This window comes from Meriones unguiculatus, chromosome 16 (assembly GCF_030254825.1).
Source record: "Meriones unguiculatus strain TT.TT164.6M chromosome 16, Bangor_MerUng_6.1, whole genome shotgun sequence".
Taxonomy (NCBI): Eukaryota; Metazoa; Chordata; class Mammalia; order Rodentia; family Muridae; genus Meriones; species Meriones unguiculatus.
In genome coordinates, this window is record NC_083363.1 from 30,937,233 (window position 1) to 30,957,600 (window position 20,368).

Genomic DNA, 20,368 nt, shown 5'->3' on the forward strand with positions numbered 1-20,368 from the left:
GTACAGCCTCCTGGTTGGCCTATCTCTGTCTGGCTGGAAATTGGAATTTGGCAGATCTCTCCCAACTCCCATGCTGGCAGCAGAGGTGGGTGGGGGATCTGGCAGGCATGGCCTGATGCTTCCTGGCAGTGTTCTACCTCCCCACCACCACGAAGAGGGGCAGGGGAGAGTGACCCTGTCGGTAGGCAAAGTCCACTTTTCTGTATGACTCAGACAGCTTTGTGTAACAAAGACAGGCACCTCCCCTGTTTGTTCCCTGTCTGAATTCTGGGCAGCCTTTCTTGCTAGTCCTCTAGGCACCAGGTCTCCTTTGCCAGGCTGGCTGCTCTCCATGGGTTCCCAGTGACATCCGGGGGGGGCTCCCCCGGGCATGTTTATCTCAGCTCCCCCTTTCCATCTCCACGCAGACACCAGAGCAGGGGGGAAGGGGTTGCAGAGAGGGACACGAGGCTAGAGAATAATTAACTGAAAAGGGAAAGGAGAGAAAACTACTTTTATATTTTCTTGTGTGTGTGTGCTCGCGCACGCGCGCTCCCGCTCAGGAGTGTGCATGTGTGTGCGGGTGCACATGTGTGTATGTGGATAAGGGGTATGTTATACGCACATGGAGGCCAGAGGATAACCTTGAGGGCCAGCTCTCTCAGTTGGACTCCACCATCTTTATCTCTATCTCCCTTTAAATTGTATTTAGAGGCTGGTGAGACGGCTCAGTAGTTAAGCATGCTTGTGGCTCTTGCAGAAGACCTGAACTCAGTTCCCAGCACCCACATCAGTGGCTTACAGTAACTCCAGCTTCAGGGGATCCGATGGCCCCTTCTTGTGTCTGAAGGCCCCCACGTGCACGCGCACTCACACATACATAAACGCATACACATAAGTAAAAATGAAAACAATGTTAAAAATATTTTATTTTATTTGATGAATAATAAGTCCATATTTATTGGGTATAATGCAAGACGTCTTGATATGTGGATACATTCTGTAGTGATCAGATCAAAGCAGTCAGTATAATAATTTCTTTAAACACTATCATTGAGGTTGTGGGAACAGTCAAATCTTGTTTTCTCACTATTTCACAATGTACGGTACACATTGTTTATTACAGACACATTGCTGTACTGCCGTCTCACAACGCACCGGAACTCACTCCTTCCATCAAACTGTCACCGGCTGACCAGTATCTCCCCAACCTCCTGTTCCCTACTTTTCCCAGGCTTTCATATCCGCAGTCCCATGTTTATTGCAGTGCTCTTCACAAAAGCCAAGATACAGAGTCAAGGCAAGAGCCCACGGGAAGGTGACGGGGTGCTGAAGAGGCAGACAGCAGCGAACGGGTGGGCGGCTCCCTTCCCCCAGGGGGCTTTCATCCTAGAGACGCCTTACCTCCTGGACTAGGCTCTTAAGGTCTCAGAGCCTTGAGAAGGACGGCATTAACTATGACTCGCCGGCCGGGGGAGTGTCCGGCCCCCAAGGGCAATATCCGGCCCCGAAGAACCTTGTTCCACCAATTCTGAGGAGTAGGGAGCAGAGAGATAACATTCTTCACGTTTTGTACCTGTGTGATCTCCCCGTGCAGGAAGGATTGAAAAGAGACCCAAGAGGGCCTGAGCCAGCTACCTTGGCTCACCCGGAAAGTTCTCTGAGCTGAGGTCTTGGGTCCTGAGCCGGTGGAATCAGACAGGGGTTGCGTTTGAACAAAATTCCCAGGTGAGTTCTGTGCAGGTCACGGTTGGCTGACAACCTCTTAGGGAAGGTTTCCTCCTCCTCTTCCGTCCTATACAGCCTTTAGTAGGGACCACCACTCACCAGCAGAGGGCAGTGTCAGAAGGGGGTTTCTAGGTGCAAGCCCTGCACAAACGCTGCCTCCCTTCCCCCTCCCTTTCTGCCCTGCCCTGGGAAGTGTATTAATTTCTAGCATCCCCAGCTACTCCCGAGCTTCCCCTGGACTTTGCCAACTGACAAAGACTATCTCCGCCACCCCTCCTTATCGTGAAAAGGAGGCAGGAACCTGCCGGGAAGTGGCAGGCCACACCTACCTGCAATTGTCTGCTGGCCTGGAGACAGGTCTGGCTGACCTCTCTGTTTCTTAGACAGGTAACTATTGCTTCTGGACTGGCTAGCGGCCTCTGGGGGCAAGTCGACATAAAGGTGAGTACGCTTGGGGCCCGTTGCAAGGGTCATGGCTATGGGGCCCAGAGAAGCGCCATTGTCTGCTTAGCCCAGTCTTGGGGACACTCTGCACCAGGAGGGAAGGAAGGTGGTCTTGAGGAAGGGCCGGTGCTGGTGGTGTCAGGAGCAGGGGGATGATTCTATGTTGGTGGAACTGTATATTAGGCTCATGAAAACTGGACCTGAACTGTGTGTGGCCTCATTCATCTTGTCTTATTGTTGCTATTTTCCTGGTACTGGGCCTTGAATCCAGAACCTTGGGTGTGCAAGACAGCAAGACAAGTAAGTGTTCTACCCCTGGGCTACATCCCCAGTCCTCCTTTTACTTCCATTTTTGTTTGCTTGAGATAGGGTCTTACTATGTAGCCCTCCTGGCCTGGAACTTACTATGCAGACCAGGTTGCTCCAAACTCAGAGAGATCTGCCTGCCTCTGCCTCCCAAATACTGAGATGAAAGGCGTGGACCATCATGCCAGGTCCTTACATTTTATTTATTTATTTATTTATTTATTTATTTATTTATTTCCTGAGACAGGGTTTCTCTGTGTATCCCTGGCTGTCCTGGACTCATTTGTAGACCAGGCTGGCCTTGAACTCATAGTGACCCACCTACCTCTGTCTCCCCGAGTGCTGGGATTCAAGGTGTGCACCACCACACTGGGCTAGGGTCCTTACTTTTAAAGACAGATTCTTATTATATTGCCCAGGATGGCCTTGAACTCTCTGTATGCTCAGGCAGGCTTTGAACTTGTGATCCTTCTTCTTTAGCCTTCAGAGTAGTTGGGGTTACTGGCTTGTGCCACCAAGCCCAGCTCAGGCTGGTACTTTCTGTGTCTTCTAAAAACACTTGAAACTCTTATCAGGTGTGCTGGAGGAGCAGGAGAGAGGGAATTGTGTGCAGTGTATGAATAGATCTTTGCAGCCGGCGTCTGGATCTTTGTTCGGAGGACAGGTGACAAGAGAATTCTAATGTCCCTGTTTAAGGGAAATGCTGCCTCTGGACTCTGGAGGTAGACAGATTGGAAGAATTGGGTTCTGAGGACTCAGACATGGAGTTGGAGGATCCAGTGAATTTGTTGTTCTGTGAGCCATTCCCCTAAACTCTGGCTCCTTTCCCTTCTTAGGATCAGAGGCAGAAATGGGGTGAGAGATAAGGCAGGCTGGAAGAGTGGTCTGCTGTGCCCCAGGCTTGATCTGGGGAGGAGTTAAGTTGCCTCAGGCCAGAGAAATGAGCAGGCTCCCCTGAGAGGCCCAGGGGGCTGTGGGATTGGTTTGTGCCAATTCCCCAGGTGGGGCAGCTGGCAACGGGACATGGCCCAGTGGAGTGGAGGGGATTTGGACTCTGGTCTTTAGAGGCCTCAAGAAGGCTGTTGTTATGGCAACAGAGTAGTTCTTCTCATTTTATTTTTATTTATTTATTTTTTTTAATCAGCCCATCCCTGCTACTGGAACCTTGGTGGGCAGGGCATACATGTCATTACTTTCCATTGAACATACATTCCATTACTTTCCATTCCATCCAGAGATGCCTATATTCCTTTTTTAGTTTCTTCTAGTTCCTCGTCTTCCTTCTCCCCTTTCACCTCTTCCCGTTCACCTTTTTTCCTCCTCCTTTTCCCTTTTCTTGTTCTCTTTTTCTCTCCTGCTGTCCTCCTCATCTTTTCTCCCTTCTTCTTCCTTCTATTCTCCCTTTCTTGTTTTTATTTTTGTGCATGAGTGTTTTGTCTGCCTGTGTGTATGTGTACTATGGTCAAACAGTGTCCACAGAGGCCAGAAGAGGGCATCAGATCATTTGGGACTAGAGATACAGATGGTTGTGAGCCCCCATGTGGGTGCTGGGAATCAAATTTAGATCTTCTGAAGGAGCAGAGCAGTCAGTGCTCTTAGCCACTGAGCCATCTCTAGCCCCTTTCATTTTCTTTCTTTCCTTCCTCCCTCTCTCCCTTTCTCCCTTCCTTCTTCTATCCATCCTTCTTGCCTTCCTTTGAGACAGAGTCTCAGTGTATGTCCTGAAACTCTAATCTTCCTGCCTCACCCTCCCAGGTGCTGGTATCACAAGGCAGAAGCACCTTTCTTCATTTTTGCTCCTTTCTCTCTAGAAGTGGGAACCAAGAAACCTAGGAACCAAAAAGGAGTTGGGTAAGTTGGGGTGGGAGGGACTCTAAACTCATCACTCCTGTATGCCTTTAGTTGCCATTTAACAATCCTCCCTCTGTGTCCCTGCAGCAGGCAAAAACCTCTCCTCTTTCTCTCTCTCCCTTCCTTCCTTCCTTCCTTCCTTCCTTCCTTCCTTCCTTCCTTCCTTCCTTCCTTCCTTTCTTTCTTTCTTTCTTTCTTTCTTTCTTTCTTTCTTTCTTTGTTTCTTTCCAGACAGGGTTTCTCTGTGTAGCCTTGGGTGTCCTAGACTCAATATGTAGACCAGGCTGGCCTTGAGCTCACAGAGATCCACCTGCCTCTGCCTCCCAGGGTGCTGGGATTACAGGCTTGTGCCGCCCTGCCCAGCTCACCTCATCTTTCTTATCTGTGAAATGAAGACACGAATGACACCAGCTCAGAGGCCCATGTGAGGATGACATGAGTTAAGCCATTACTATTACGGTTTTTATAGTTGTAACTGTTATTAAAAGTAAAAGCAGAAAAAGGAATGAGGATTAAGGAGAGCTTGCTTTCTTAACTCACTCAGCTTCCAACTTGCCTGACTGGCCTGCAGCCTTGCAGGAGGTCTAGGTAAGGAAGGCTGAGCCTCCTAGTGTTGTGAAAGGAAGGAAGCCATCTCTGGTGAGAAGTCTTCAGTGAGGACTCAGGAGAGACAGGTCCCCTGATCTTCAATGGTGATGATGCCAAGGAGCATCTGCCCATCAGGAAGGCAAAGAAGAGGCTGTCTCTGTTGGGAAGGGAGAGACATTTTTGTAGGTCTCCGGAGGGAAAGAAGTGTCGAAGTTTAGCTGCAGGTGAATGGTGACAAAGCTTCACCCGTATTGGTGCTGGGAGCTTTCCCAGTCAGAGCAGAACTCGGTGAATTGCAGAGGCCTCCTGTAAAGAAGGACATCATGCCGCAAGGAATCCAGCTGCCAAGGGGAGGGATTGCATTCCCTTACAGCAGCTCCTTTGGCACTTTTGGAGCCTCCCATTGTGCCTGATATGCAGCTGGTGATCAGAAGATGCTCATTTTAGTGAGAAGGCTGGCGTGACAGCGTCTAAGGAAGAGCTTCTCAGGCAGGATTGACAGCGCAGAGGTGGTAAGCCAGTCAAGGGCTGTGCATCATCAGGGCTGCAAGTAGCCAAAGCCAGGGGTCAGAATGCCCAGGGTATGGAGAGTTTGGAAGTGTTAGGACTTCACAGGGCTCAAGGGGGAGATAGACGGGGTAGAAGCAGATGCGTGGGGGGGGGGCTGACATGTATACTGGGGGTTACAGAAAGTTCCAGACTTCCAGTGGCTACCATTGCCAGGCTATGAGGTGAGCTCTCAGTGAGCATGTGCTTTGGGCTTACCTCATTTCCACCTCTCTGTAGGCCCCATCTTTTTTTTTTTTTTTTTCTTCTTCTTCCTCTTTTTTTTCTCCTTTTTTTTTGCTTCCACATTTAATTTTTGCTGATCATGCTGAACTGAGCGTATGGCTGGGAGTGATCTTGGACCTTTATGGCAGAAGGAGGGGCATAAACAAACACACATTTGGATAGTGCTTTGTCATCTACAGGTGCTTCTCACATAAACTCACTCCATCCCCATTAATTGCCAGAGAGAGCTTTTTTTCTCCTCCTACCTTCAATAAGTTCAGATCAGAATCATCAGACTGGACTATAGCTGAGTAACAGAGAACCTGCTTAGGATGTCCAAAGTCCTGGGACTCAACAGTCCCTTGGACCAGGGAGATGACTTGGTTTGTAGTGTACTTCCTTGCTTCACGAGAGCAAGGCTGGGTCCCTGGTACCCATGAGAAAAACAGGGCGTAGTGGCTTGCATTAATAACCTGTGCCTTCAGGGCTGGAGATAGGTCCATCCCTGGGGCTCATTGGTCACCCATCCAAGCCTTCTGTGGGTGAGCTCCAGATCCCAGCAAGAGACCCTGTCCCAAAATATAAACAAAGAAAATCAAAGCAAATCAGAGCAAATCAAATCAGAGCAAAGCAAAGCAAAATGAAACAAAACAGCCCAAACCAGGGGCTGGAGAGATGGCTCAACAGTTAAGAGTCTTGGTTGCTCTTCCAGAGGTCCTGAGTTCAATTCCCAGCACCTGCATTGTGGCTTAAAACTGTCTGTAGTCCCATGGGATATGAATCCCTCTTCTGGTGGCCAGGTGTACATGCAGACAAAATACCCACACATGCACCAAACAAACAATAGAAAAGCCTAAACCAAAACCAACCAAACAAAAAACTAGGTGGGAGCTGGAGAAGTAGCTCAGTGGTTAAGTGCACTTGCTACTCTTCCAGAGGGTCAGAGTTTGCTTCCCAGCACCCATGTCAAATAGCTCACAACTGCTTATAACTCTAGATCCAGGGGAATCGGATGCTTCTGGCTTTTTTAGGCATTGTATGCATATCTACACACACACACACACACACACACACACACACACACACCTATATGTAATTAAAATGGTAAAAATAAGTCTTAAAAAAAATCCAAGGTAGATGGCCTGAAGATGATGCCCAAGGCTGACATCTAATTTCTGTACGCATATCCTCCTCTATGCATAGAGGTGTGCACACAATTATAAAGCTCATACAAAGGACATGCTTGCTTCAGAAAATATCCAAGCAATACAGAGCTTGCCAGAATCCATTCCTGTGTTCTCCAGTTGTCATGGTTTTCAGTGGTAATCAACAGAACTAGGACAGGAGGAGCTACAGAACTCAGTGTGTGGACTATAACAAGTCCAGGCTGAGCTAGGTGTAGAGTACTCATGGAGTGAGGGTGGGAAACAGCTCACTAATGCGTTCATACCCACTGCCTGCTGGAATCATATATTTTAAAAATAATTTATTTAATTTAATTCTCTGTGCCTTGGCATTAAGGCGTCAGAATACATGGGACTGGAGGGGTAGACAGTTGTGAGTTGCCATGTGGCTCCTGGGATTTGAACCCGGGTCCTTTGGGAGTGCAGCTAGTGCTCTTAACCACTGAGCCATTTCTCCAGCCCCCGAGATAATATTTTTTAATATGCTCTATTAAATATAAATATTATTACTTTAAAATATATTTAGTTTGGTATTCTTATGTGTGTATATGTCTGTGTGAAGGTACGCCCATGTGTGTGAGTTCCCAGAGAGGTCAAAAGAGGGCACTGAATTCTACGGAGCAAAAGTTGTAGGCATGGATGCTGGGGTTGAATCTAGGCTCTCTCCAAGACTTGTAAGTGCTTTAACCATTGAGCCGTCTCTCCAGCCCCTATGCTTACTCTGTAATGTGACCAATAAAATGTGTCATGTTGTCAGGTTACATAACTGGCTAGTGTTTTTATGATAAGCCACTGTCCTAGACCCTTTTCCATAGTTTACGTCCTCTCTCTCTCTCCACACACACACACACACACACACACACACACACACACGCACGCGTGTACTTTCTTCAGGTGTTGCGCAGGCCCAGGGCCTTGCGCATGCAGAGCCCTCTACCCTAAGCTACGCCCTCAGCCTACACGTGTATTTTACATTAAGGAGATCACAGGTTGCTTTTTTTCTCTTACAGATTTTTTTTTTTTTTAAATGAGAGCTTACAGATTAAAAATAGATTTTGTTTTGGAGATGCTGTGTAGGCCAGACCGGCCTCCGATTCAGCATCTTCCTGCCTCAGTCTCCTGGTTGCTAAGATGGTAATAGGTGTGTATCTCTACCGACTCAGAAGTGGATATTTGGATGGATGAAGATGCTGGGGTAAATTAAGCCATATAACGGCCATAATAACACGTGCAATGACCAGCACGGCTTTGAACTCATGTCCTCAAACTCTGAATACGAGTTGCTTTATGTCCTAGGATTTATTTGCTCTAACGAGGTTGTGTGTGTGTGTGTGTGTGTGTGTGTGTGTGTGTGAGAGAGAGACTGTGTGTGCCTGTATTGGGTAAGGGAAAGAGAAAGGAGCAAGGTAGCACCCCTGCAGGGAGGCAAGCCTTGGCCTCCACAAATTAAGAAGGCCTGCCCTACTGACTCTCTCCACTCTCCCCCCAGGCCCTTGGCCTTGGCTGGTGCAGGGGTGCAGGAGAGCTGGCAGCATCGGGTGACCGGGGGATGAGCCCCCAGGAGAGTTCTGTCCAACCTTTGCAGTTGCTCCTGTTGGTGGGGATCCCCGTGGCCAGTGCTTTCCTTCTGCTTCAGTGCCTTCGATCGCACTGTTCTCGGTGGCTGCTGAGAGCCTCCCGGAAGCCAGATGACCGAGAAGAACCAGTCTCCCCACCACCGTTACCAGAATATGAGCTCCCGAGGCAGTGCCCACCTTCGACGCTACCGGAGGTGGCTTCATTCTACCAGGAACTCCACACGCCCACCCGGGGCCAGACTGTCACCCGCCAGCTGATGCACAAGCTCCTGGTGTTTACTGCTCGAGAGGTGGACCACCGGGGTGGATGCCTGATGCTGCAAGACACCGGCATTTCCCTGCTGGTCCCTCCAGGTAACCCCTCCCGGCCTCCTCCGCAGCAGAGTTCTTCAGACAGCAAGTTAGGGTACCCCAGCTGAGTGCCACCCTCAGACAACTTCAGAATTTGGAAAACTGTATTTAGAGCTTAGTTTTTTTTTTTTTTTTTTTAAATTCCTAAAATGAAATAAAATGCCTTGCTCTAGCTGGGTGGTTGGTGCACATACTTCTAACCCCAGTGCTGGAAAGGCAGAGTCAAGCGGATCTCTGTGAATTCGAGGCCAGCCTAGTCTACAGAGCAAGTTCCAGGACAGCCAGGGCTACAAAACAAACCTAAACAAACAACAACAATGACAAACCGAGAAATAAAACAAAACCCCCAAAAAACAAAGCCTTGCCCTAAAGACAGCCTGTATGATAATTCTCCAAACAGAAGAAGGAAGACTGGTTTGTTGAGTCACACAAATCCCAGCACAAGTAGCTGTGGCCCTGGAAGGAAACCGGTGGCAGCTTTAGGACTGCACCCCAAGTCAGCTCACAGTGGGCTTCCTCAGTCCATCCAGCCTCTCTGTGTTCTGCTGGGTGCCCTCCGTCCTGGGGGCTTTGGGCTGCCCTGCCCACTCTGGCTAGCCTCCTTCAAGGGGCAGAACACGCCTCCTGGCTATTCTCATCTCATCCCTTTGTCCCTCCAGGTGCTGTCATGGTGGGTCGTCAGGAGAGGGTGTCCTTGGCTCTGGTGTGGGACCTGACAGATGCCCCGTCACTGTCTCACAGACAGGGGCTAGTGAGTCCTGTGGTGGCATGTGGCCCTCATGGGGCCTCTTTCCTGAAGCCGTGCACCCTCACATTCAAGCACTGTGCCCAGCAGCTCAGGCAGGCCTGTGTCTACACCAGCAATACTTCCTTGCTTGATGCCAAGGCCTGGAGGCCTCTGGGTCGGCCGGGGGCTCACATCTCCAGGGATGAGTGCCGTATCCCGCTCTCTCACTTCAGGTAGGCCTTTGTTCCTGGCCTGTTCTCCTACATGCCCCTGGTACTGTCCCCGGGGGCCTGTCCTCTTGTTCTGTGTCACTCTCTGGCAGTGTCCTTTCTCTCTGTCTGCCTCCTTCTTATCCTTGTCAGAACTGCCTGCCCCTCTGTTCATCTGGGAAGCTTTAACAGTCTCTTAGGATCCTTGTGTCCCTCTCTCAGGCCATGGAAGTCCTTTCTGACACCCCATCTGTGACCATGTCCAATCACTGTCTCACCAACTATCTGGAGGCGCCTGATTCAACTCATCCCTCTGTCTAGCAGGCACCTGCAACCCACAACCAAAAGGCCCTGGACAGCCTTTCTGAGCTACACACAAGACCCAACACAAAATAGTAGACTTGTTTAAAACTTTTTAAAACTCAGTTGCGTGGTTCTGGAGTGTGACTTTGAGGATGGCATCACGGAGCCTCAATGTCAAAGGGCTAGACACACCTGTAGCGAGTCTGTCCCATCCCCACATCTGTCTGTCTTTTATAGCTCCCTCTCTCTACCCTCTGCCCCTCTTCAGGACTGTCTCTAAACTCTTAAGGGTAGTTCTTAAACCCCCCAAAAACAAAGCCTTGCCCTAAAGACAGCCTGCTATGATAATTCTCCAAACAGAAGAAGGAAGACTGGTTTGTTGAGTCACACAAATCCCAGCACAAGTAGCTGTGGCCCTGGAAGGAAACCGATGGCAGCTTTAGGACTGCACCCCAAGTCAGCTCACAGTGGGCTCCCTCAGTGAGGGTCCCCTTCAGGCTCATGTCATGTCTGTCGTCCATCTCTTAGATGCCTAGGTCCTCTGTTTCCCAGTTTCCTTGTCATCCACTGAGGAGGACATTGTGCAGGACGCCGGAAGTCACGGGGACCCTGTGACTACTTTGTCTCCATTGCCAGCTAATCCACACTGGCTGTCCCCCCAAGTATGTGGTAGTCACTGTGTTGATAACGCTCTTCACTGATGTGACAATGTGCCAGAAGCGACTTAGGAGAGGAAGGGTTTATTTGGGTTCACAGTTCAAGCGTTCATTTAGTCACAGAGGCAGGAGCTGATGGCAGCTGGCTATGCTGCCTCTGGAGTCAAGCCTTAGAGAAAGACATGGCTGTTGCGGCTCCATCTGATTTTCTCTCAGCCCAGGAACCCCATCCTGTCCGTCAGGGTGGTTCTTCCCACCTCAGTAACTCAAACGAGAAGCTCCCACACAGGCAGGCCCAGAGATTTGTCCAGGTGATTCTGGATCCTGTCAAGTGGACAGAATTAGCATCACAGTCATCATGGCCCACTCACTTCTTGACCCTCTAAACCACTCTGTCCCTCACCTGGTCCTCCCTCTATGCCTATTTGTAGGGCTCTTCTCACCCACATACCAGGAGCCTTAGCTGACAGGAGCCTGATGGTCCACGTAGAGACCCCTTAGATGACCAGAGCCTGGTGACGCACACCTTGGGATCCTGGCTTTCCTGGTGCCTATGCATGTGTGTCTGCCACCTTCTCCCTCTGCAGCCTCTACACCTGTGTCCTGGAGGCGTCCCTGGGACAGGCAGCCCGCAAGTGGCTGCAGCTGGCCATGTTCTGCTCCCCACTGGCACCGGGACAGACCCACCTGCAGCTGCGCGTCTACTTCCTGAACAATACACCGTGCGCCCTGCAGTGGGCTATCACCAATGAACAGCCTCACGGAGGACGCATGCGTGGGCCCTGCCAGCTCTTTGACTTCACTGGGGCCAGGGCGGACCAGTGCCTGAAGCTCAAGTACATCTCTGAGGGTGAGGGGGGTGGGCCCCAGGGGTTTGGGATAGGAAGCTCCAGGAGAGGGAGGTTCAGAGCCCCCTTCTGGCCTACCAAGACATCTGGAAATCGCACTTTTCTTTCTTGGACTTGGGTTCTCAGCAGCCTTGAGAGGACCTCCTGGCTTTGTTCACTTTCCTCTGTCTCCCACTCAGCCCTGCAGGGAGCCCACAACAGAGGGATGCTGGGTGGGAGGCTAGCATGGATGACGTGAAAGGAAGTAAGTTTGTCTGCCTGCCAGGGCCTTTCTTAAGGCTTGGACTGCTGGCTGCCGGTGTTTCTGGAATCCTCTGTGTGGCTGTGGACAGGCAGGTTATTTTGTGTGTGTGTGTGTGTGGCATATATGGCTGCTTCTAGAGGTGTGGTAGAGGCTGAGGGCCATTGTGTGTGTGGTGTGGTTTGTGTGTATATATGTGTAGCATAGAAACAACCACTTTGAGGTGCCCACTCCAGCTCAAGGATTTCCCTTGGCTTGAGACCCTTCTGCCTTGAATCACCCTGATGCCTCCCACCAACCCCCTTAAAGACTTGGGGAAGGCCTTGTCCTCTAAGGCTCTCTGCTCTGTCCTCTCCCCAGGTTGGGAAAACGTGGATGACAGTAGTAGCCAGCTGGTTCCCCACCTTCACATCTGGCATGGAAAGTGCCCCTTCCGTTCTTTCTGCTTCCGGAGAAAGGCAGGTATGCCAAGAGCCCCCTTCAATTTCGGTTCTCCCCTCCCAACCATTCCCCTCCCCTCCCAAGGGTTCTTCTGCAACCCTACCCAGAGCCTTTTTCTTGCTCACCTGGCTTGTTTCTTTATGTAGCCAATGAGAATGAAGACTGCTCAGCGTTGACCAATGAGATCATTGTCACCATGCACACCTTCCAGGATGTGAGTCTTGCAGAGGCACAGAGGAAGGGCAGGGTCTTGGAATGTCTGGCCAAGAGAGATGGGTCCAGTACACAGTGAGAGGGCATTTGTCATAGAACTACTATGGCAGATCTTTGAGGGACTTAGACCATCTGGCTCCCTAGTTAACTTTCATCCCGTAGCCCTTTCTATGGATGGATGAATGCATCAGAAGTTTAAAAGACTCAAATCCTACATTACCTCTTTCTCCCAACTTGGGGCAGCTAGGGCCTCTGGAAAACCAGGTTTTCTTCAAGGTGATTGTCCCCATCTCTCTTCAGTGGGGATGACTAGTGAGGAGGACTCAAGCAGGCAGAAGGGGGAGGGGCTGTACATTTCCTTCTCCCTTCCGTCCCACAGCCTCAGGGAAGAGATGAGCATGTCAGGTTTGAGGGTCTTTGGAAAACCCAAGTAGCACCCTGCAGATTGAGGGCATTCAACCTCACACTGTCATTTGGGGAGGACAGTTGGAGGTCAGTCTCCCTGTTGCTGGGTGGTGTCATGTGTCTTGGGCTTTCTCCCGGCTTAGAATGCATCCCGCGTGGTTTTATTTTTCTCAGTGGCAAACCCAAGTTCGACCTGGGGTTCCGGAGTCTGGGAGGCAGAGGGTCCAGGGTGCTGGGTGGGGTGGGGTTTTTATCTTCTGGTGACAGGGCTGTGACAGGTTTGCAGGAGAGTCATGAGGAATGGAATGGAGCCCTTTGGGTGAGGAGTTTCTCATGACCCCTGAGTGTGTTCCCTGTCCCTACTGGCGATTCAGGGCCTGGAAACCAAATACATGGAAATCCTCAGATTCCAGGCATCAGAGGAGGAGACCTGGGCGGCACCACCTCCTGCCTCCCAGCCACCCTTGTGCAATAGGTGAGTGAACGTGGCTTGGCTGCTGCCTGGTGATGTTTGGCACGCCTGTCTCAGCATCTGGAGGTAGAGAGAATGGGAGAATGACTGGGTCTCTCTCTCTCTCTGTGTATGTGGATGTGGAGGCACATGGAGGCCAGAGGTGAACCTTGGGTATTGGTCCTCCGAAGCCACCATCTTGTTTTGTAGATAAAGTCTCTCATGACCAGCAACCCCCGGAAATCTGCCCGTCTTCCCCTCCCCCGTGCTCGGGTCACGAGTGCGTGTCAGCACGCTAGGCTTTTCACATGGGCGCTGATTATTGAACCCAGGCTTGCGCAGCAGCAGAGGGAACAGTCTCGGTCTCAGAGCCTTCTGTGAACACTCTGTCCCCCGCCCCAGGCTACCCCCGGAGCTGTTTGAACAGCTGCAGATGTTGTTGGAGCCTGCCAGTGTCACTGGGAACGACTGGCGAAGGCTGGCCTCGCACCTGGGGCTCTGTGGCATGAAAATCCGGTAAGCAACTCAGAGGCAGACTGGCGTGGGGGAACGTCAGGTCGTCCCGGGAACCGGACTAGGGACAAGGGGGTGACTTAAAAGTTAGTGAACAGCTCCTGAGTCCTTCCTACGGTCCTTTAGGACGGCTCATTCTGTCAATTCATCCTCAACCTCAAGAGTAACTGTCAGCAGACACTCAGTTCCCTAAACCGGCCACCTGCTTTCCTTGTATTTCTGATAAAATCGAGAAACAGAAATTGATTAAAAAAAAAAAGTCACTTCCGGTTTAGCCAAACTGGGCAGAGAGAGCCTCCAGGTCCTCATAACTGTCTTACCATTTAGCCAGGAGACAAAGGCCCGAAGACAAGTAGACCTGCTTATAGGACAGTCTCTCAGCGACTGGGGAAGGTGTCTCGGACCCAGGTTGCCCCAGGGTCTCAGTTCTCTGTTCCAGAGACAGTCTTCCAGGACTGAAGAGAACTGGCAGGCATTAAGATTCCAGTTTTTGTAACAGAGTCTCAGGGGATGTTTGGGGCGGGGGTGTAAACCCTCCACTGCCTCTCCCCCAACCCCCAAAGCACCAGTGTGTCTGAGCCTGACAAAGCCCATCATTCCTAGTTCATTCCTTGCCTAGGTATAGAGTGGAAGCCTTTTGTATGTTCTCTGTGGAAGTCAGCTTTGAGCTCACCTTCCTGTGTGTCTGTTATGTGAATTTTGTAAATGGAAAAAAAAAAGCACATTGAAGAGAAGGATGCCTAGCCAGGTATTCTGGTGTACGCCTGTAATCCCAGTACTTGGGGAGGCAGAGGCAGTCTTTGTGAGTTCAAGGCCAGCCTGGTCTACTAAGCAGGTCCAGAACAGCCAAGGCTACACAGAGAAACCCTGTCTCAAAAACCAAAATGAAAAAAAAAAAAAGAAAAAAAGAAAAGAAGAGCATCAGTACTTGTATAGAATTTAGAATACCTTGCCGCCCCCCCAGGACTCCAAGCCCATTGGTTCAGCATGAGGTCAGTTATATGATGTCTGTCTCATAGTAGGTGTGCAATAAATATTTCACAAGGAATGAGACAAGTCACTGGTACTAGCTTGCCACCCTGTGGCTCAAGGCATGGAAAAGCAGATTATAGGATGATGTGTATACAGCATGTAGCTGGAAGCCTGTCACTTGTTAACACAGTAAGTGTTAGCAATCATAGTGACAGTGTATCTGGGGTTCCCGCCAAGGAGCTCACAAAGGGACCAGTAGAAGGATGACTCTCTGCTAGGTCCTAGAGGCCAGGCTGTGAATGCAGCGGTCCGAGATGAGTTAGAGCCAGATCTTGGAAGCAGAAGAAATTTAAAAAATCATTAAGTACCTGTCCATGTGCCATTAAGTACTGGGATACAAGAGGGAAATAGGTTTTCACCTCCTAGGAGGGCAAATGATCTCTAGCCAGGGACTCTGGGAACTTGAGAATAAGAGCAAGAATTCCTTGCGTCCTCTTGTGTGTGTTCAGAACACTGAAAAGAGAGACACGAACAGTTGAAGCAGAAATAGAAGTATGACCAGAGAATCCAGAGCATGAAGGGACGCCAGATAGGAGGCCATGGAGGCCTAGTCATTTTAGCTTCCGGAGTAGCTGAGGTGCAAAATGGGGGCAGAATATGCAAAGTGGGATAGAGATGAGCCTGAGGGCAGGAGGAGGCAAGGATAGGCTGGAAATAGCAGTGGATCACCAGGTGGTGAATGAACGAGGTAGTCAGGAGTTGTAGATTGGCTGGTAGGTAAAAGGGACTCTGAACTGTTCCCGAACAATGGAGGGTCGCCATAGAAACTGTGAATGTGGCACAACAGAAAATCACAAGCATACGTAAAGCATGAATTTTTTTTTTCTGTGTGTGTGTGTGTGTGTGTGTGTGTTTTAATTTTCATGGTTCCACTGCTGTAATAAAACACCATGACCAAAAGCAACTTGGGGAGGAAAGGGTTTATTTGTCTATTAATGGAAGTTCATGTTGAAGAGATGTCAAGGCAGGAACTCAAGGCAGGAACCTGGGGGCAGGAACTGATGCAGAAGTCATCGAGGGGTGATGCTAACCGCTGTGCGCCCCATGGCTTGCTCAAGCCTACTTTATTATACCACCCAGGACCATCTGCCCAGGGATGGCAGCACACTCAGTGAGCTGAACCCTCTCTCGTCAATCATGAACCAAAGAAATGTCCCCAAAGACTTGCCTACAAGCAATCTGATGGGAGCATTTTCTCAGTTGACCATAGCTTGTTTCCAGTTGACAAAAAAAGCTAACTACACTGTGTCACAATGTCAAAGGTTGCACATTCTCAGAGGCTGTCCCATGCAAGTTTCTAGCTTACTAAGAGGAACCTGAGGCTTAAGGGGAGCCCGGAGCCGTCTCAGCTTTCAAAATCCCGCCCTCCTTGGGAAGTAGGCAAGAACATCCGGAGCAGAGGTCAGGGGTGGAGTGCGAGTGGGTGTTACACTGCTCCCGAGCTTCCCTGCCTTCTTCTCACCGTCCCCCTGTCCCTCGGAGACAGGTTCTTGTCCTGTCAGCGCAGCCCCGCCGCGGCCATTCTGGAGTTGTTCGAGGAACAGAATGGCAGCCTGCAGGAGCTACACTACCTCATGACCTCCATGGAGCGGCTGGACTGCGCCTCTGCCATCCAGAACTACCTGAACCGGACTCCTCGGAGCAGCCCTGCCACGACGCACGGAGGCACCTGGGAGAACGATGGCCTAGAGCTGGATGAGAAACTCTGAGCCTGCCCCGTGGCCACGCAGGGTGCTTCAGGAGGCCATGCCGTGCCTATGAGTTCAGGAACAATGCCGCAGACTCGGGTGGACCGAACTAGAAACCCCGCCGAGGCCTGATGTCCTTGACATCTGCCGCGCCTCCATCAGGACAGCTCTCCATTCTGCCAGCCAACTTTGTCCCGAGTGCAGGTTCCCTCCTGGTCGGTAGGGGGCGCGGGAGTCTGGGAGATGGCGACAGCCAAGCCGGCTTCCAGGATAACTTTAATTTTCCCAGTGAACGGCCAGGTGGCCCTGCAGGCACACCCCAGAGGCCGCCTAGTTCACAAGAATTCACGGAGCACCGAGTCTTAGTACTAAAAGCTGGGATTATGAGGAATGCCGGCTTCTCCGAACTTGCCCTGGAGTCTGTGGTGCTGAATGGAGCCGCACTCGCTGCCAGCTCAGAGCAACAGTCTAAGGACTGGCCCCCTGTTGGTTAGGGGGTGCAGTGCCTGTGGACCTGTGTTGAGGAGGCAGGGCACTGAGGTCGGCTGGCGAAGAGAAGTCTCCAGAGGGGATCTTGCGGGGAGATCTTTGGATAGGGGTTGGGGGAGAGGGTGGGTGTGCAGGGTACACCCAGGGTGAGTGTGTTGGGATGGGTGGCAGCGGGTTCAAGGCCAGATCTAGAGACAGATGGTCATAACTACTGTCCGTGGCCTCCTCTTCATCTCTTCACATGCAGTTTATACCTTGCCTTCCTTCTTTGCTGCTGTCTCTCTCATCACACAGGAGGCAGAGAAGCTTCAGGATGCCCAGCCATATGTTTCTCTACCTCTACCTCCAGTGGAGAGTGGTAAGGCTCTGGCGCCCTCTTCCTGCTGTTGCCCCACCTCAGAGTCAGCCTCATCCTGTTGCTCGGGTCCTTATTGCTTTGTCTCTGTCTAGTTATGGAAACCCATCTTTGTGTTTCTTTCTTTATTAAAAAACCAAATCCCCAGTCATTCCCTCAGGCAAGTGTCTCCGAACTAATGCTGTGTATCAAGGCTACTGAAAGCCTCAGCTATTCCTGGAGCGAATGGGTGAGATGTTTCCCTCACAGATCAAGAGCTCCTTTAGAGTCAGGAAGTAAAGACCAGGGGTTAAAGGACACTCCATCCAGGCAGCTGCTCTGGCTGTTAATACTCTTGCTTACCAATAGTTTCGTTGATTTGCCCAAAGGCAGACAGTCTCTCTGGAAACACTAACAATTTACTTCCGTTTTTATTTAAAATATTGGTACTTTTATTGGTGAGCAATATTAATTAGTAAAACGTGAAAATGCCTTTTTTCATAACTAACTGTTTTGCTAAGATGCTAAGTTTGGACATAGACATGAAGTTTTCATTTGCAGTTATCTTGTGTGTAGATATGTGTGTGTGTGTGTGTGTGTGTGTGTACATACATACATACTTACATACAGTGGAGGGTAGAGGAAGCACTTGGATTCCCCTGGAGCTGGAGTTACAGGAGGTTGTGACTCATTTGACCTGGATGCTGGGAACTGAAGTCCAGTCCTGTGCGAGAGCAGTGTGTGACCGTAACCACTGAGCAGACTCCAGTCCTCGGTCACTTTGGATCGTACAATTACACGAATGAGCATTTTGCAGTTTGCACTTTGGTAACTTGGGTGGCTCATTTCCTCTCTTTTGAAGCAAGCTTTCAGATTTGGGCCCTTATGTTTCTGCCTTGTTCTTTAAGCGTCACTTGTCCCCTTCTGCCCTTCAGCTTCTCCCCACATCACTGCTGCTCTGTCCAGGTTGGTGCCTTGGCTCAGCATTGGCCATTGAAGGGCACTTTCTTCCCTCCTGAAGTTCCTTTTCTGCCCTGCAGGCCAATCAAAGGCATTGCTGGAGTCCTTTCTGGAACAATTGATTTTATGTAGCAGACTAAAGCCACAGGGGTTACAGGAGAGGGGGATCATGGGAGTTCTGATATCCATCATGGGAGAGAATGCTTTCTGGCTTGTGTTGGGGTTGCTAGAAGAACAGAGCTGATGGGATGTATGTACTTTAGAAGAGTGTTCATTGGATTGGCTTACGAATATGATCAGAAACACTCAACCTGGCTGTCTTCACACCAAAGAGACCGAGGACCCGGTAGTTGTTTAGTGCACATGGCCGGGTTCCTTAGCAGTCCCAATTTGTGCCAAAAGTCTAGAGGATTCCTGGACAGCCATTAGTCTTCAGTCTACACCGGAAGGCTGAAGAAGGCCAGGGGGAACCAGGGTTTTGATGCCAGTGAAGAGCTGCAGCCGCCACAGCAGCGACAAAGTTGATAAACCTGCCAGCCAGACTGAATGCATGGAGGCTGAAAGCAGAGCTTTTTCTCTTGGTTTTTCTTTTTATCTGGGCTACCACTGGAAGGTGCACCCCCACAACATGTGGGAGGGTCTTTCCATGTCAAATAAGAAAATCAAAACCAAACCCTCACGGATGAGGCCAAGGCTCACCTTTGAGTTGATTCCAGATCCAGTCAAGTTGGCAACCAAGATTAGTCAGTCACAGGCTGCCCAGGCCAGTTTCTCAGCATGAGTTTCTAGGGCTGGAAACAGGGTGCTTGCACATCCTGGGGCAGGTGCAGGCTGTGTGGTTCCTGTAGGGAGGACCGGCTCTCACCTGGCTAGTACATATTTCCGGAAGCTAAAGTCAAGAGAGGATGTGTCCTAATGTGTATCAGAAGATTTAATGCTTAGCCCCCAATTTTGGGCTTGATTTGAACTGGGTCTTTTTCACCCCTGGAGCAAAGCAATAATAGAAGAGGTTCGCCAAGGGCTGTTGAGCCCACAGGCTGGACAGTAATGTCACAGTGCGACCCAGTCATAGGGAGATTTTTTTTCCCCCAATGTGTATTGACTTTGACTGGAACCATTTGGGCGACTGCTTTGGGCTTCACTTCCAGCCCTTTCCCTAATAGGTCACTTGTCTGGTCCTGAGAAACAGAAGCAGGACTCTGCTGTCATGAGTGTCATGGAGGCCTTGTCTAATCTTGCTCCTGTGGGGTTAGAGTCTGGCCATGGGTAGGGGGACTTCAAGGGTGAGGTGGAATTGGAGCCTCCAGAGCTCACAGGCAAGCCCATCTCTGTATTCGTTCAGGACACCCTGAAGCCCACATCTGTGCCATCCAAGTGAAACACAATGAGAGCCACATGCCCAAGTTCATGTCTTCTAAGAGTCACATCAAAAAGGTAAAAAGAGAGATGCTGAGAATGGCCCAGAGGTGCCCAGCCTGAGTTCAATACCGAGGACCTACCTGGTGGGAAGAGAGAACAGATTCCTGCAGGTTTTCCTCTGACCTCCACACACTCATTATGGCACAAATGTGACTCCCAAATAAATGTAATAAAAAATTTTAAAGTAAAAATTTAAAGTAAAAAGAGACATGTGACCTCAACTTGGGTAATATATTTTGTTAAATTTAATATATCAAGAACGTTAATATTTCTACATAAAAGCATTTAAAAATTAATGGCATATTTAAACAATTTTAAACTTTACTATTTTTAATTAGTGTGTGTGTGTGTGTGTGTGTAAGAGCACAAAGGTGTGTGTATGGGATCAGAGGACAGCTTCTGAGAACTGTTTTTTTCCTTTCACTGATGCCTTGAACTCAGGTCATCAGCCTTATGCAGCAAGCATTTCATTTGCTGAGCCACCTCGCAGGCCTCATTTATTATTATTATTATTATTATTATTATTATTATTATTTCCGTGTCATTGCTATGTGTGATAGGTATGTGCTTATGTGGAGCCCAGAAGGAACTCTGTGGGGCTGGTTGGTTCTCTTTTCCCACCTTTACGTGAATTGCAGGCACTGCACTCAGGTCTCTAAG

The 20,368-nt window shown here is 49.9% G+C and overlaps 1 protein-coding gene and 1 long non-coding RNA gene across 7 annotated transcripts; one reads left to right on the plus strand and one right to left on the minus strand.

Moving 5' to 3' along the window:
• Positions 1-895: 895 nt before the first annotated feature.
• LOC132648375 (uncharacterized) lies at positions 896-1,729 on the minus strand. The gene is made up of 2 exons (XR_009586781.1): positions 1,618-1,729; positions 896-1,510 (listed from the first exon to the last, which is right to left on the minus strand). It is a non-coding gene; the product is annotated as an uncharacterized LOC132648375 (long non-coding RNA).
• Unc5cl (unc-5 family C-terminal like) lies at positions 1,509-19,916 on the plus strand. 6 transcript variants are annotated; one of them, XM_060369633.1, is made up of 11 exons: positions 1,509-1,707; positions 2,091-2,148; positions 4,213-4,308; positions 8,341-8,782; positions 9,439-9,739; positions 11,262-11,524; positions 12,124-12,225; positions 12,351-12,418; positions 13,197-13,297; positions 13,676-13,789; positions 16,305-19,916. In XM_060369633.1, the coding sequence occupies exons 4-11, from the start codon at positions 8,401-8,403 to the stop codon at positions 16,525-16,527; spliced, it is 1,554 nt and encodes a 517-aa protein (XP_060225616.1). In that variant the 5' UTR covers positions 1,509-1,707; positions 2,091-2,148; positions 4,213-4,308; positions 8,341-8,400; the 3' UTR covers positions 16,528-19,916. The 6 variants fall into 6 exon arrangements, with proteins under 6 accessions (XP_060225616.1, XP_060225613.1, XP_060225618.1 ...); XM_060369630.1 differs by having other exon boundaries at positions 2,095-2,148; XM_060369635.1 differs by lacking the exon at positions 4,213-4,308.
• Positions 19,917-20,368: the final 452 nt, after the last annotated feature.

Bases quoted from the DNA above. Each gene is read 5' to 3' on its own strand.
- Unc5cl (XM_060369633.1), top strand. From the start codon at position 8,401: ATGAGCCCCCAGGAGAGTTCTGTCCAACCTTTGCAGTTGCTCCTGTTG. The intron at 8,783-9,438 runs GTAACCCCTCCC...TTGTCCCTCCAG, and splicing joins TTCCCTGCTGGTCCCTCCAG to GTGCTGTCATGGTGGGTCGT. The intron at 12,226-12,350 runs GTATGCCAAGAG...TTCTTTATGTAG, and splicing joins CTGCTTCCGGAGAAAGGCAG to CCAATGAGAATGAAGACTGC.